General features: G+C 45.1%; 1 protein-coding gene across 6 annotated transcripts in view; it reads left to right on the top strand.

Annotated features, from left to right (window-relative positions):
• The window catches only part of STXBP5L (syntaxin binding protein 5L), a 3950894-nt gene that overhangs the window by 3570665 nt on the left and 363240 nt on the right, over nt 1-16989 (top strand). For 3 of the 6 annotated variants that reach the window (XM_069635832.1, XM_069635829.1, XM_069635835.1), the window contains one exon: nt 9451-9552. The exons of 2 other annotated variants lie outside the window; for them this stretch is intronic. In XM_069635832.1, coding sequence (XP_069491933.1) covers nt 9451-9552 — 102 coding nt within the window. The remainder of the gene's footprint in view (nt 1-9450; nt 9553-16989) is intronic. One more of the 6 variants, XM_069635831.1, reaches the window with a different exon arrangement.

Genomic DNA, 16989 nt, shown 5'->3' with positions numbered 1-16989 from the left:
AGACCAGCTGTTTGTAGGCTACGCAGGTCACAAGCTGGAGTTACTGATAACTAAGCAGACCATTTCCAGATGGATCATTCTAGCCATTTTGCAATGTTATAAACTGGCAGGAAAAGAGCCCCCTCAAAATCTTAGGCTCATTCGACCAGAGGTATTGCAGCTTCATCGGCCCTCAAAAGAGGAGTGCCGGTTAAAGACATATGTGCGGCTGCCACATGGTCGTCCGTCCATACCTTTACACGATTTTACAACTTGGATTCCTCCTCCAGTCAAGAGACTAGGTTTGGAAGGGCAGTATTGCACTCTATTAATCAATAAAAGGAAGCATGAAGTCAGTACTCCCACCTCCAATAACAGAATACTGCTATGGGAGCCTATCTAAGATAAGGAATACGTCGGAGGACACAATCCCTTAGAAGAACAAGTTACTTCTTACCTTGTAACGTTCTTTCGATGGGATGTTCCTCCGACGTATTCCTTATCGACCCTCCCATCCATCCCCGCAGTACTACTTCCCTTGTTGTTGCAGTTTACGCTCCTTCAGGGTGATTAGTCTAGTCCAGACAGAAAAACTGTGGGCTACAAAACGGAACTGAGCAACGGATGCTGCGCGCGGCCTTTATAGGCAGGATGACGTCGATACGGCAGCTGTCGAGGGACATCGACTCGGCGGATGTCGACGCGCAGCGCCTTCTAGAGAAAAATTTTCCGAGGCCAGCAAAGCTGGAAGGATATATCTAAGATAAGGAATACGTCGGAGGAACATCCCATCGAAAGAACGTTACAAGGTAAGAAGTAACTTGTTCATCTGTACTATGTCTGGGACCCTGCGGAAACTATTTTTTCTAGCCTGTAAACATTCCTGCCCCTAAACAATTGTCCACATGATTTACATTGAGGTTTCCTTAAACTGACATCTTGAGAAACCCAGTACTTCGAACATTGTTACATTCCTGTAATCATTTACAGATGCATCACATATGAACTGGACAGTTAAGCAATGCCCTAATCTGAGGCACACCATTCTCTAGACCAAGAGGGAGAGAACACCAAGGGTGAGTTGTGGTCCTTTTGTTCTTCAACACAATTTTAAAAGAGCTTCCTGTGAGCACTCTATGTTAGAATAACCGCATATGGTGTGTTGTTTCCTAAACAGCACTGTGGTTACCTAATATAGGTGGCTCAGTGTGACAATAAGGAGATGAGATCCAGACAACGAGATTGAGAAATTAAGCAGTGTTTTGTGATAGCCATAGGCTGTGTTTTCTTGGATGACAAACTAGTGTTGTGCCATCCTAACCCAATATGTGGAATTTAGCAGCGGTCTAGTAACTGTGGTTCATTTCTTTGACCCCACAGGTTTTTCCCCAGACTATTCCAGTTCCATGACACCTACGTCATGGTGGTAATGTACTATGCCATCTACCATTTTTAACGCTGTTTCTCATAAAACTGGTTGTCGAGCAATGAAATACACCAGCTTTTGAGTAAGCTTAGACTGTCCTGATGAATGTGGCGTCACAAAATTTAGGCCACTGAAACCAGTCGACGGTGTTTGTTACAATCTGAAAGGGCTCCAAATTGCCCCCATTCTTAGTTTGAGCAAACCTTTTTACATTGTCCCACTTTCCATGAGTACAAAGTTGATTCCACATGGGAAGTGGTCATTGTATTGTCTTTGTTTGTGTTCTTTGGAATGGGAATATCTCCTATTCCCTTTATTTGTGTCATTTTTAAAATTTGAGCACCCCCGGATCAGCGTGACAATCAATGGGTCATTGAAAAACTGTTTATCCCATTAGATGTCACATGAGTTGTTTTGAAGAGAAAAATGGAGTCTCTTCATTTTCCTGGGCTAACTCTCTCTTTTTTTCCCTTCCCTTGTTTTACTGGTGGTCTCTTTGCAATTCCAGCCAATCTGGAAGAGAGTGGGCTGGGACGCTCAAGGTTGAATGCATTACACACCATAGAAGTAGTAATTTTACTCTTATTCTGTCACTACTAGATAGGCGTTGTAACACCGCAACCTAGTTGAGAGTGCACAGTAGGCAGGAATAGTACTTTCGCTCTATCCTTCTGTCTTCAGCCACAACCTTGTTCTATTCTTCTCCTTTTTTTAATAGACCTGAGTCCACCCCACAGTAAAAAACCTTTTTGGGTTGGGTTTTACGAACTGGACCTAGTCTTGGGTTCTCTGTCAGCTGCTAGTAGCTTTTACACAGTTGTGTGTTGCCTAAACTTTTGTGTGAACTTTACTTACTGAGGGCAATACCCTGTCAAATTGTAGAAATTGCCCCATTGTTTGTTTATAACATTTTCAGATCAGCCATGAACCTAGTTTAACTGGCCATTACAGTTCCCTAACCAGTAGGTACATGCATTTTATATCTCCAAAATCGTCTGGAAATGACCTACAAAATGGTACATAAATGAAGAACATTCACCTTATGGTTGCTGGAAAAAATGCCTAAGTTATAATAGTCCTTTTAAATTAATTGTAAATCTGTATGTTCAGCAAATTGGAACTCTGCTTTATCCAGCCATCTGTCTCCCTGAGCCAGCCTGTGACCAGAGTTTTTTTATGAGTCCCTTTGAACTTAGTTGTTTGCTCTTTGAAGTTGTAGCCCCCATATTCACACATTTTGGTCATGCTCCAGCCATGGGGAACTGTCCTGCTATCAATGCCTTCAGAGCCAGCAAGTCTAGGGAACACTGAGTTTTCCACACCGTCAGCAGGACACACTTTATTGCAGTTGTAATTAGATGGGGGGATGTAACATCCAGACTTGCAGTGGGGGGATTTCTTTGTGAAGTTTCCCACCCACAAGCCAAAAGGGTTTGCCTTTTTCATGGAAACATCGTGGGCTTTTCTTTTCAAATGTTAGCAGGGGTACATTTTTCACATTTAAACTGCAAACACCCATGCAAAGCTGTGTTTTTTTGTCAGTGTTTAAAAATCCTGTTTTTAATATTTAAGGGACCTTTCATCCTTCTTTCTTTGTGGATTAAAATTCTGCTTTTCCTTTGGCAGTGACAGGTAGGCCTTTTTGAAATGGCTCTTCAATTTTACTTGAAAAACACACATGCCAATCCGTTTTTGTGTCAGTGTTGTAAAATCCTACTTTTCATGTGAAAGGGACCTTCTGTTTTCACTTGCAGCCACACATGCAAAGCCGTTTTTGATTCAGTGTTGAAAAAACCTGCTTTTCAGGTGAAAGGGCCTTTCAGTTTGGGGCCTTTGAAGGCACCCCACATTTTCCTGTAGCCAAAATCAGTTATACAGTGCATATTCGCTCATTCTTTTCTGTTGTAGAGTCCACCTGCACCAAGGGCAGCCCTTATCTATCTATAAGCCAAACGGTGCAAATGGTTGACTGCCCAAAAATCCATCTCTTCAGTCCCGGGGTGCCCAAATACAACTGCCCTATGGTTCAGGAACCATTCTTTGTACCAGCCTCTTTTTTGGGGACTATACATGTCTCCACTCAATAAACCAGAGCACCTCATAGAGTGCTCTCTGGTAGAATTAAATCTTCCACTAAGTTTGACTCCATCTTTGTGGAGAAAGAAGATGAGTACTTACCTTCTGGCCTGGAAAGTAGAAAGGACCACAGTGTTTATGACATCCTAAAAGAGTATGGCTTTAATACAAAGTCTGCATGAGTTGAGTGGCCCAACACCTCACACGGTACTAAGAAGTAAGAGTCTTTGCTCCCTCTTAGAGTGCTGGTTTCCGGGTGAGTCTGCAAAATGACGATCAGGGCTGGTAGATACTTTGGGCCTGCCTGCTTACTGGCCTCCAAAAGGGAAGCATATTTTCAGGTAAACCATCTTTTGATGGATTTTCCTTTTCATCAAAACTCGGCATGACGATGCTAAGAAAATAGTACAAGTTGAGCTTACAGCTCATTCCACAAGGGGTTAAGCAGCTACCTCGGCCGTACGTAGAGGGGTATTTTTGATAGAAATCTGTCAGGTGGCTGCATTGCCAAACATACATACCTCCACACTGCATTGATTTTCTTGTAGGGGAGGATTTACATGTTTAAGTTCAGTCTTTCACCGTTTCCTACTGTAGAGCGTATTCCTGGCATTCTTTCCTCCTTCATTTCCAAAGGTCAGTGGGAATCGTTCAAGAGATGAGGAATCAGTGGGAGGATGGTAGACATTAGAAGAACAAGTTACTTGCCTTTGGCAATGTTCATTCTGATGTATGCTCTATTTCTTCCATAGATTCCTCATCAGCCCTCCCACTTTCCCGTCAACCAGCTTGCTTATAATCTTTTTGGAAGTTCCACGCTTTCTTTGCATCTGTAAACATGGAAATCGTTTTGGAGCGAAAGTAAAAGGGCATGCACAGCTCCTTATGCATTCTGGTGGTGTAACGTTCAGTGAGAAGAGGCCTCAGTGAGGCTGTCTGAAGTCTATGCAGCGCTGTATTTTGCCCCCTAGTGGGTGTCACAAGTTTACAACCTAATCTGCTCCTGGAGGTGTATTTTGAGAGCTCAAGAATCTATGGGGGGAATACCCTATTCATTACAAGGACATCCCTAAAGGTAATTAGCTTTTTCGATTGCCACAAAGTCACGACATTGTAATCACTAATAATGCCAGTTTCACAACATGTATATATGTAGAATTAAAGCAAAAAACAGAACATGATGGGCCTCTAATACCTGAAATAGGACAACTTATGATCTGTGTGTGTTGGTTGAGCAGGTGGATCTATAGACATGCTGCACCCAGACAGAGTATAAGTTTATGGTTGATATAAAGGTACACACTCAGGACTTTGCAAGAAGTGTTCATTTGGTTACCTTTTGTAAAGTTGTTTTCTGTATAACTGATTTCCTCCCCTACTAATGAAAGGAACCTTATAAATAATTGTGGAAGGTCCTTATAGAATATGGCCAACATCCTATTTGCATACACATGTTATAAAGGGTTTATTGATGCCCTATTTTTGCCCCAAAAGTATCATTCTTCAGAAGATGAGATGAGTTGGCCTTCTAACCCCAAATCTCAAGATAAATGTGTACGCATATTGAAACCATTAGAATAATACCTGGCTGGGACAGTGTCTATGAACATCCAGGTATGATACAATACCTCAGTAGCTTGAGTGATCACTGTAGAAATTCCAGTATGACCGACTTAGTATTTCATCCTTCCCAGATTGAAGCATTCAGTGCTGACGGGATGGGAGAAAATGTAACCTATTATTTCATCTAGAATTAACAATTCTATTAGTGGTGTGTACTATATAAGTATGAATAAATGCAGTTTTGCTTTGGCACTGAACAACCACCCACCCCTTCCAAGAATTGCTGTAATTAAAAAATGACTGACTATGTGAAGGCATGGTGTGCCCCATGCTGGCATTGATAGGACAAAGGGGATAATTCAGTTAGTCACACTTTCACTAATAATATGCTTTAGACCTGCTTTTTAAGGGGAAAGCCAGCAACTGTATTAAATGGGAGTTATATTCCATTGGGTAGTCATATTAGTCATATAGTCATATAGTCCCCAACTCCTGGATAGAAAATGAAGAATATTAAAACTTCTACTCATTTTGAAAGATGCTCACACCTTGAGCCAGATGGACTTCTCGTGGTACTTCCTAGAAACTCCCAGGCCTCATATTATCACATGCCCTTGGACCAAGTAACCTTTGGATCGCTATGTCCTCAAACATGTGTCCGACCTCACTTTACACTTGATGTATGGGCAAGGGCTTCTCTCTGGCCTCAGGAACACATCATCGTCATACAAACTGGTGGTGCCATATGCCACGTAAGGCGACATTTTAAGTCTTTCTTTACATTGATCCTGCCAAACAAATAAATAGGGGTGGTTGTGGATCAGGTCTGGGAGCAGGAGAGTACAGCAGCTCATAAACTGCTGGACTTCATTTTTATTTTATTGTCATCATTTCAGGACAGGACCTCTCACAGCCAAGATAACATCAGTTGTTTATGGCTAAGGGTTAGAATGTGTTATAAATTACCACAAATTAAAATATTAAATGTACCGGTCTCTTCAAGTCCAATATGTTGGTTTGATTTTAATGAGTATAAACAATTCTTCAAAGTCCTGAGTGTGAAAGGGGGGTTCCTGAGCTATTCCTGGGAGAATGACATTCAGTTAGACCACACCATATGGAGGACAGCACATCATGGGAGGAGAAACAGCCTTCCGATGTATCTCTCCTTGAAGAAAGGAGATTTCAGGACATTCAAAGCACAGCTAACATTAATGGAAGATATTCGTGAATAGACATTCCAGTGAAGGAAGGAGATCCAGAGAAAAGGTCTATCAGTGAAGAAATATGTAGGAGCATGCATAGTAATGAAGGAAGGAGGTACTAGGGAAGAGACACTTTAATAAAGGAAGGAGATATCGTGCAAGCGCATATAGGAAAATAATGCGATAGCAAAAAGGAGTATCAAAAATAGACGATTACAATATTAAGCGATGGGCTTTTAAGTAAAGGAGGGAGATATTAAGTTAGGTAATCATGGAAGGCATAAGAAATCAGACGAAAGGTGTATCAGTGCATAAAGGAGATGAAAAGAACATGGGCATCAGTGTGGAAAGGAGATGTCCAAGAAGGGTGCTCTCTTTGACAGAAGGTCACTCTGAAAAGGGGCGTACTAGTGAAGTATGAAATGACAGTGAAGAAACATATGAGTGAAATAAGGAGACATTAGAAAAAGTGACCAGCGCTGGAAGAAGACATCAAAGAATAAAATCATCAGTGAAGAAATGAAATGCAAGAGAAGATAGATTTTAGTGAAAGAAGGAGCTACAAAAATATATGAAGCAGTGGAGGAAAGCAATATCAGAGAAGAGGTTTATCTCAGAAGAATAACAAATATGGAGAAACTTACATTTAAGTGAATGACAGAGATATTGTAGAAGAAGTAGATGAAGATATTAGAGGAGAGGAATCAGTTGGGGAAGGAGATATCAAAGCTGATGCATATTAGCATAGGAAGGAGACACGATACAAGAAGCTTTTCAAAGAAGAAAGGAAGTACTGGAGAAGGGTTACCAGTAAAGACATCTGAAGGAAGGTGTTATCAGAGAGAAAGTGTACGAGTTAAGAAAGGAAATATTGGATAAAAGGTGTATCCATGAAGAAATGAGTTATAAGAAAGCACGTGCATCAGTGAAGAAAGTAGAAATCATGGAAGAGTTGTTTTAATGTAGAAATAATATAACAGATAAAAGCTGTGTCCTTGAATAACAGAGATAAATGAGAAAATGCAGTATGCATATCAGTGAAGAATGGACATTTCCAAGAAGTGTTGTATCTATAATGGAAAAACATGTTAAAAATAGGTGTGCTCGTGAAGAAAGGAAATATTATAGAAGAAAGACAAGGGAAGGAAGGAGAAATCATAGATGTGATCAATGATCATGGAGAAAAAGTGTCTCAGTGAAGGAAGACTATCTCAGAGAAGAGGTGTATTAGTGAAAGAAGGGGCTCTCAGGGAGGAGGAGTATCAGTTAAGAAAGGGGCTCATGTGGAAGAGGAGTATCAGTTAAGAAAGGGGCTCACGGGGAAGAGGAGTATCAGTTAAGAAAGGGGCTCACGGGGAAGAGGAGTATCAGTGAAGAAAGGGGCTATCAGAAAAGAGGCATATCGTGAAGGGAGGAGAAATCAGAACAGCTGTATATCATAAAAGACATAACTCAGAGAAGAACAGTGTTAAAGAGTGGAGATATGTAATAGTATGCCTTTCAGGGTACAATAGAGCTACTTGAAAATACACAAATCAATAAATCAAGGAAATATCAGAGATGAAACATAAGTGAATAAGGAGACCGCAGAGAAAAAGTCATCTGCTAGGAAGGATATATCGGAGAAGAGTTGTATCAGTGAAGATACAGGCTATCAGATAAGAGGCACATAAGTGAAGGAAGGAGAAGTCAGAGAAGCCTCATATTATTAGAGCAAGGATAAACCCTAAAAGAAGCATATAAGAGAAACAAGGATCAATAGGGGAAGGTATATCAGTAACGGAAGGCGATCTCTAAGAAGATGCATCTAATGGAAGGAAGAACAGAGATGTTGGAGACAAACGTATTAGGGAAGAATGGAGTTATAAGAGAACACACATATAACTTGAAGGAAAAAGATATCAGAGATAAAACATGAGTGATCAAAGGAGACACAGAAAAGGTGATAAGCAAAGAAAGAAGATACATTAAAGCATGTGCAACAGTGAAAGAAGGATACATCGGAGAAGGGGCATAGTGTGGCAACATCCTATATAAAGTGTATTTGTAAAGGAAGTAGATATCAGAGAAGATGTGTCAATAAAGAAAGGATGATATTTGAGAAGAGGTGTAGTGATGAAAAAAGGAGATGAAGCAAACCAGCATGCCACTGAAGGAAGGAGACATCAGCGATGAAACATACTAGGGATAGAAGAAATACAGAAGAATTGATCAACAAAAGGAGATATCGGAGCAATGGTGCATTGGTAATGAAAATAGAGATAGGAAAACATGCACATTTTTGAAAAAAAGAGGTATCAACTAATAGCCATATAGGTATGGTGAAATCATACTGGACGTCAACGCGTGAAGAAAGGAGAAATCAGAGATCAGGTGGCAATGAAGGAAGGCCCATAACAGAGAGTTGACTAGGAACTGGAGAACAATGGGGGTTGGATGGGTACCCACCGATTTCATCTCATCCATTTCAATGAAAACCCATTGCAGTGCAAGGTAATCTCACTGAAAATGTCTATATTGAGTTCTATATACCACTCAGCAAAATTTAAATGAAGAAAAGTAAAAAATAAAGCATTCTACGATTAAAATGGTAGGCATTGAAATGATAAACAGTAATGGGAAATGGGGTAGGCACACAAGGCTGAAGTAAATGTATGGGAGATCGTAGGGACAGAAAGAGGGCAATAGAGGGTTTCCCCCATTTTACAACAAATAAGGCAGGGTACAAGTCCAATTAAATGGCTGCGACAACGGCATTGAGCTGGGCTTGCTGCAAGGTGGCTTTCATTGAAATGAAAACGAGGAATGGAGGAAAGAAAAGTGTTGATGGGAAAGAAGGAACAGGGTGTAAAGGAAGGTGGTAAGAGTGAGGAGTGATGACAAAGAAGTGTGCATATGAAGGCTGGAGGGAAGGAAGGCAGTGAAAAGGATGTCGGTAGGAGAGAGGAGCAAGTTGTGAACAGGGAGGCTGGGTGTGAATGAAGGTGGCTTAAGACAGAGATAGCGCAAAGGAAGATTATTGCCGAGCGAGTGGAGAGAGAGAAGAAAGCCGCGCTGCTGTAGAAACGAGGGACCACAGGGGATGGCTGTGAAGGAATCTAGTGCCAGCCCCTCTCCTCTTGGCTGCTCTCATATTCTTGTTATTTTGCTGGTTACCTCAAATGTTCTTGTCATTTTGCAATGCATGAATTTTTGTGGCAGTAGGTTACATTTCCAGACGGGCAATGCTTCAGCAATTACACGGAGTCAGTACATTCTCACATGACGACAGCAACTCTTCTGCTTGCACGTGGACGGAGAAAGGTAAGAAAGAGCTCGAGCATCAGCTTCATGTTTTAGTCTTTTCTTCCGTAGCATATTAGTTCAATAGCCAGTAGCCACTATTTATTGCCTGCCAAAATGAGATGAGTGCCTTTAAAGAGGTGTACCATCCTCTGCATGCGTGTGAAATTTACCAAGAACTCTTCTCTTTTGTTATCTTCATGTCTGTGTGTACCTCAATTTAGCGCAATGTGGTTTAAACTGTCACTCCCCTGCTTCCAAATGACTAATTCCGTTAGAATCGCGGGAACGAGCCCGACCAATTATTCATTCGTATGTGCTTTTTCCCACGATTCTGATCCATCTATGCACATGGCAGAGATGAATCGGTACATGCCTGCGTGCGTAGGGCTAAGCATGTAGAACCTCAGAATCCACCCACCTGTGTTTCTGCAACTTCCACCCCACAGATGCAGTCCTTCTGGAATGATCTCCAAAGGCCATGGACGAAATCAGCAAAGATGTCTGGCATTGAAAAACTAGCAGCTCGCATTCCCCCTTTAACATCTGTAATTGAACCAGTTTTGTGCATGTGCAAAAACATCAGGCCCAGTATGTAGAAATCAACCGATTCTGGGGGACAACTGGAATTCTGATCACTGACGTTGTGTTCATTTTCTTCATTTTGCTGGACTCCACATGGAGTTCCCACACCTGTGTGGGAAATGCTCATGTCAGCAGTTATCGTAATGGGCAAATACTAAAACAAATGGAAGAAAAGTAATTCCCCCATTTCCCTTTTTTATTATATGACTTACACATTCAGAAGGTTCACAAATTACTCACAAGCACAGTCCGATCTAGGTTTCCCAATTAGGATTTTGCATTTGTTAGAAAGTCAGTCTAAATCTTCTGGACCTTTTAATCTGATGCAAGAACCTTTGATAGCACTGTTATCCTTAATTGCTACCACTGTGCAATTGCCTAAGGGTTGTAGTATTCAGACTCCTACGTCCCGTCCCCTTTCCTCCATACTGTATGGGCGTCCTTCGCTAGGGATGGGAAATGGAACCTTTTTCACCAGAAAAATCATCTGCCCCTTTAAATTTAAATGCGTGTGGGAGCATGGCCCAGGGAGCATGCGCTCCCCTGATTCTGCCCACCAGTGGCACTTTTTTCTACGTCAACGGGAACGGACCGATTTGACCAGCGCTCCTGGGTTAGGCCTCTGGCCTTGTAATTCCACGCGCTCTTCACCGGAAGAAGTTATTCTCGTTTTCTTTTTTCTCTACCAATTATCAGGTGCTGCTCTGTCCTCTGGTGCCATACTCCCCCCCCCCCGACTCATGCCGACGATGGCGGGTTTCAGCAGGTGTCCAGCCTGCAAGGGTCCCTTCCTGACATGTGAACCTCATGCACTCTGCCTCCGGTGGCTTCGCCCAGACCACGGCTGGGACGGCTGTACCGCATGCAACGCCTTGACTCTGCGTGCTCTGAAGAATCGACTAGCCAGGTGGAGAGAGCTCTTTGAAAGAAGATCACCTCCACAGGACCTTAAATCATATGTGATAAAGAAGACCAGGCCCAAGGTAGGTGCCCTGTTCTCCTCTGCACCCCGTAAGGGTGACTCCTTTGTTGGAAAACGCCCAAGCGGGAGGGACCTTTCAGATTCTAAAACCAGCAAGAAGACCGTGGCTACTCCAGCTACCGGCCCGCAGGCCGGGGGTTGCAAGATCCTACCGGTCCTACAGCTGAGGGGCTGCAAGGCTCTATTACCAGGTCCCGACCCGAGGGGATTCGCCCTTGTACCGGGACCATGTCCAAGGGGGTGCCTGTACGCAGCACTACCGGCACCTTCTGCCTATCAGGTCTCGACCTGCAGTGCAGAAAAGGTTGCAACCTTTGCTTTTCAGAGTGCAGGTAGAGACCGGATCCAGCTCGGCAATCACCACGCCTCAAGCACGTGGCGCGGAGCAAGACAAAATGGCCGCTCACCCGGCACCCTTTGCGCTCGGAGATCAGGCAGGGGAGCACACTTCCAGATGGGATTGGACAACGCCTTTCACCTGGCCCACATCTGATCCCTCCACTTCGCAGAGAAGGTATGCCTCCCCCAGCTTGGGGAGATAGGGCACACCCAGGACACCGCAGCCTCACAGCCCTTTCATGTTTTATACATGCACGACACAAACTACATACTTGTCCCCTTATAGTTAGTGAATGTATGTGTAGTACTATGGACTTGATTCCTGGAATTCCTAATCATGGCAACCAATCCCCTTTCCATTCCATATCCTACACATGTTCCATTTCATGGTGCTTTTCTCATTTAAGGAACACAGGTAAGTGGTATGTGAGATGGAAATAAGTATTCTATGTGCACAGCCACGGGTGATGTGCACATAGAATACATGACATGGCCCCCAGATTCAATAGTGCTCATGGCCTAGTAGTTGTACTCACCCAGAAGCCAGGTACACTATGCTGTTTCATGCCCCCCCAATTCAATAGTGCTCATTGCCTAGTAGTTGTACTCACCCAGCAGCCAGGTACGCTGTCCACTGTGACGTGCCATGTACCCAGGCAGTGTGGAGTTGCGCAGCACCATGGAGCCATGGGTGGAACCGGGAAATCTGGCACAGCAATGGGTGATGATGAGGCGGGCATTGCACACCAACTGCACGTTCAGCGAATTATATAGTTTTCTTTTGTGGTAAACAACCTCCACAGCATGCCTGGCCACCAGCTCCACATGTGTGCAGTCCAAGGCACTAATGATGCTAGGCATGCCTGCAAGGGCATGGAAGGCTATTTTTGTGCCATTTACCTGGTCAGCAGTCCTGGATAGGATTATCAATTACCTGGAATAGCACACTGGAAAAACAGGGTTGCAGGATCCCATGTATCTGACCAACAGTGTGCTGGTATGTGCCTGTGGCTAGAAAGTGTAGCACAGATACTACCATCAGCAAGGGGGGGTGGCTGTGTGGATATTGATGAGGTTGATCAGGTCCACTATTGAGGTGATGGTGTCCCTGTCTAGCCGGTACAGGGTGTGGGTCTGACCTTGCTGAGGTTGAATGGTGTGGCCCTTAAGCGAGGGATTGGTGGATGTCTGCGGGCTACAATCTGCTGGACATTGGGGATTTGCTGGGCCATGATAGCCCTCCTTCTCCTCAAGCGCCTCCGCTGCATCCTCCGCCTCCCTGCCGCTTCAAGTAATCGCTCTACAAGCATGGCCTCCAGCTCCAGTACAGCTACAGCTAGCATTGTGGTGTTGGAGGGGGTGTGGGAGTGGTCCTTTTGTGCTGTGGCACAGCCCTTTGGGACGACCCCTGCTGATTTTGAGCACCTGTGGCATGTTTTTACACACCAGAATCCACTTAACTGCTGGTCCCTAATGCCAGTGTTTCCGACATCGTTTTCACGTTGTTACGGGCATGTCCAGCAGATACCGGCAATGGTGTTGCCGGATGCAGTGGGTCACTTGTGATGCCGGTGTTACCGGCATCGCAACTCAGACTATACTGGTCCTGAAAAGGGTGCTGATACGGATCTACCGGCAACGCTATTTCCGGACAGGCAAGCTTGTAATGAGGCCCATTGATTCTTTTTTAGATTCTCTTCTTCCTCTTGACAATGCATTTTTTCTTTGCGACTTTAACCTTCATCTTGGTACCACTTGTGCATCTTTATCTTTTCTCCCACTATTCCTATCCTATCACCTCACACAACACCACACACTTCCTTCTCATATTTCTGGATCATTGCTAATATAATCTTCTTGTCGCTTCCTATTCAGCTTTCTATTATGGCTATGCACTTTTTTTCTTCAGATCGCTCTCTTCTGCCCCTCACTTTTGCTCTTCCTCTTTTCCTAATCATGCTCGCTCACCTGACAAATTTACTCAACGTAATCTTCAATCATGTAGTATTTACTATTTTCAAATACGCTTCCGTCTGTTCATTACTATTAACATTATTCCTATTAACTCGGCCGTTTCTTCACTTAACACTGCTTTGCAATTTTCACTTCATATTCTACATCCTAAACAATAGTTTTGCCCATTTCATAAACCTTCCCATAGTTGGTTTACTTCCAATCTTTCATCTTTACCAGCCCCTCCTTAATTCGCGCCAAAATGTTTTGGAACAAGCCTCAGTCATCTGCTGACTCTAATCATCTTTCTACTGTTCGTTATACTTAAGATTATGCTTTAATCACAGCTAAGAAACAACATAATTCTGATCTTATTCTTTTTATCCTCATTTACATGTTCTCTTCAAGTCATTCTTTCTCCTTCTCCACCGGACCCCTGCTGCTCTTCTATTAATTCTACTGATTTTGCTCTCTACTTTTATAAAATAGTGTCTAACCTTCATTCTTTCATATCTTCATCTGTTAGTTCTGCCAGTTGTTGACCACCCTGTCTTTGTCTACGACTTGTATTTTCTCCTCCTTCTTTCCTATCTCTGACTCTCAAACTGCACGATTTTCCCCCCCGGCACACCCCTACTGCATCTTCGCTTGACCCCATTTACTCTTCTCTTGTGCTTAATTTTACTCTTATACACAGTCCCCTTTCCTCCATACTTCATTGAGCGTCCCTCGCTAGGGACGGGAGATACAACCCTTTTCACCAGAAAAAATCTTCTTCCCCTTTAAATTTAGAGACTTACGGGGGCGTGGCCCTGGGTGCATCCACTCCCCTGACTCCACCCACCGGTACCACTCCTCAGTCCCCTTTTCCGCGTTGACGAGAACAAGCCAATTTCACCAGCACTCCTAAATTTGTCTTCGGCCATGTAATATCATGCGCTCTTCCCAAGATACTTTCCTCTGTCTTCTTTTATCAAACAGGTACTCGGTCCTCTGGCTCCACGCTCCTCCCCGGCGCATGTCGACTTCAGTGGACTTCAGCAGGTGTCCAGCATGCGAAGGGCTCTTCCCTAAATCAGATCCCCACGCGCTTTGCCTCTGCTGCCTTGGCCCCAACAACGGATGGGAGGGTTTCACCGCGTGCGATGCACTGTCTTCACATGCTTTGAAGAACAGACTAGCTAGCTGGAGGGAGCTCTTCGAGAAGTTGCCTCCAGAGGACTTGAAGGACTTTGTCAGACCTAGGTTAAAGCCCAAGGGAGGGCCGCTCTTTTCCAGTGCACCCCGCAAGGGCGACTCCTTCCCAAGGAAACCCCCCAGACGGCAGCAACCTCTCAGGTTCTTGCACCAGCATGTTTCGCAAGGCTAATTCAGCTCCTGGCCGCCGGGCTGACGGATCTATAGATCCTTCCGGAGACAGTGCTGAGGGACCGCAAGGTTCTTTTACTGGGTTTACAACCGAGGGGCTACACACTTGTACCAGCAACATGGCCAAGGGAGGGGGCGTTTGGAGGGTTGCACGGCTTCAAAGAACAGAGGTCCAGCAACTTGACAGTTGACCGAGTCAACACTGGCGTAAACAACAAAAGGGGGGAGCAAGGGCTTTTTTCAGTCTCCAGAGGCAGTTCATCACACTTCCTCCACCCTTATGATCACACTCCATGAGCTGGGGTTTTCGGTCAACCTTAAGAAGTCTCAGCTGCAGCCTACGGAGAGCCTGATCTTTCTGGGCCTCATATGGGACACAAGTTCCGAGAGAGTTTTCTCCTCGGAGGACAAGGTCACGGCCATCAAGAGGGCCACTACTCATTTCCTCACCCGAGAAGTGACCTCGGCCTGGTGGTACCAGCACTTATAAGGCATCATGGCAGCGGTCCTACTGGCCGTACCCTACATGAGACTCAAGATGAGGAGTTTGCAGCTGCATTTCGCAGCCTCATGGAATCAGGAGCGGGGCTCCCAAGTGGAGCTGGTCGGCATTCCTCCATCTCTACGCCGGACCTCACATGGTGGTCTAGGGACTGCAATCTGTAGATGGGTAGGCCCTTCCGGCAGCCAGCCCCGCAGGTCACCATTACTACGGATTCCTCCCTGGAAGGCTGGGGGGGGCCCTTTGGACAAGCAAAGTCTGGACCCTGCAGGAGCAGGAGTCTCATATCAGTTGGCTGGAGCTGAAAGCCATCTGGCTAGCCCTCAAAGCTTTCCTTCCGCTCATTGGGGGCAAGGTCGTCCTCATCCAGACAGACAACTCCTCCAGCATATTCTATGTCAACCACCAGGGTGGTTCCAGGTCCCCTCCACTGTGCAACCTAGCAGTCAGCATGTGGAACTGGGTCCTGGAGAAAAACATTTACCTGAGGGCCATTCACTTTCCGGCGGAGTCCAACCTGGAAGTGGACAGACTCAGCAGACTGGGGGCATCCTCAGGTGCTGCTGGAGATCTTCAGCAGATGGGGGCATCCTCAGGTGGATCGCTTTGCCTGCTGGGACAACAAGAAGTGCCAGCAGTTAGCGTCCTGGCAGGGCCAGGGCCCCGGCTCCCTGGCCGGCACCTTCCAGATTCAGTGGAGTGGCATGACAGTGTATGCTGTCCCTCCTACACCCATGATCCACAGGGTGATCTGCAAGATGAAGAAATCGTGTAACCTCAGCATCATTCTGATAGCTCCGTGGTGGCCCGCAAGACCGTGGTTTTTGGATCTCCTCAGCCTCTTGGACAGGCCTCCCATTCACCTGCCAATGGGCCCAGCTTATCTCCTGACACAACAGGGGGGCAGGGTCATCCAACCCGCCCCACAGAAGTTAGCCCTTGCAGCGTGGTTCCTGAGCAGGTCACGCTGAAACACCTGGGTCTATCATAGGATAAACTAGAAATTATTCAGGGCGCTAGGAGCAAGGCTACTAGGAGCCAGTACAAGAGTAAATGGTCTAGGTTCTGTCACAGGGCCGAGTCTAAGGAGATCGACCTCCTTACATGCACATTGGATGACATACTCTCCTTCTCTGCACACCTTTCCCACTCAGGCGTGCAGGTGGATACATGCCACATCTATCTGGCAGTCATAGGGGCCTACAGAAATTCAGAGGAGGAAATGTTCTCCTCTTCCAACCCGGTGGTCAAGTGACATTTGTCAAGCCTCACCAGGCTCTTCCCTCACATCAAGAAACCACACCCTGTTTGGGACTTCAATGTAGTGTTGGGCGCCTTGGCGCACAAACCATTCAAGCCAATGGCGTCCATGGACATTAGGCTGGTCACCATTACAACAGCTCTGGTGGTGGGTCTCACTTCAGCTCGCAGAGCCAGCGAGATCCAGGCGCTGGTGGCTTCAGCACCCTATACTCCTTTTCACACGGATGAGGTGGTCCTGAGAACACACCCTGTGTTCCTACCTAAGGTGCCCTCTGCATTCCATCTGAATGAGGAGATAGTCTTATGTTTTTTGCCGACCCTAAAGATGATGCTCAAATTGTCTTGCACTGTCTGGACGTCAGACGTGCTCTGAAATTCTATCTGGACAGGATCAATGGCTTCTGTAAGTCGGACGCTCTATTTGTCACCTTTGGGGTGTCAAGGCCTCGTTATCAGGCATCCAAGG

This window comes from Ambystoma mexicanum, chromosome 7p (genome assembly GCF_040938575.1).
Source record: "Ambystoma mexicanum isolate Mex_15411 chromosome 7p, UKY_AmexF1_1, whole genome shotgun sequence".
NCBI lineage: Eukaryota > Metazoa > Chordata > Amphibia > Caudata > Ambystomatidae > Ambystoma > Ambystoma mexicanum.
Note: the sequence above shows the minus strand (reverse complement) of the source record. Positions and strands in the feature narration are given on the sequence as shown.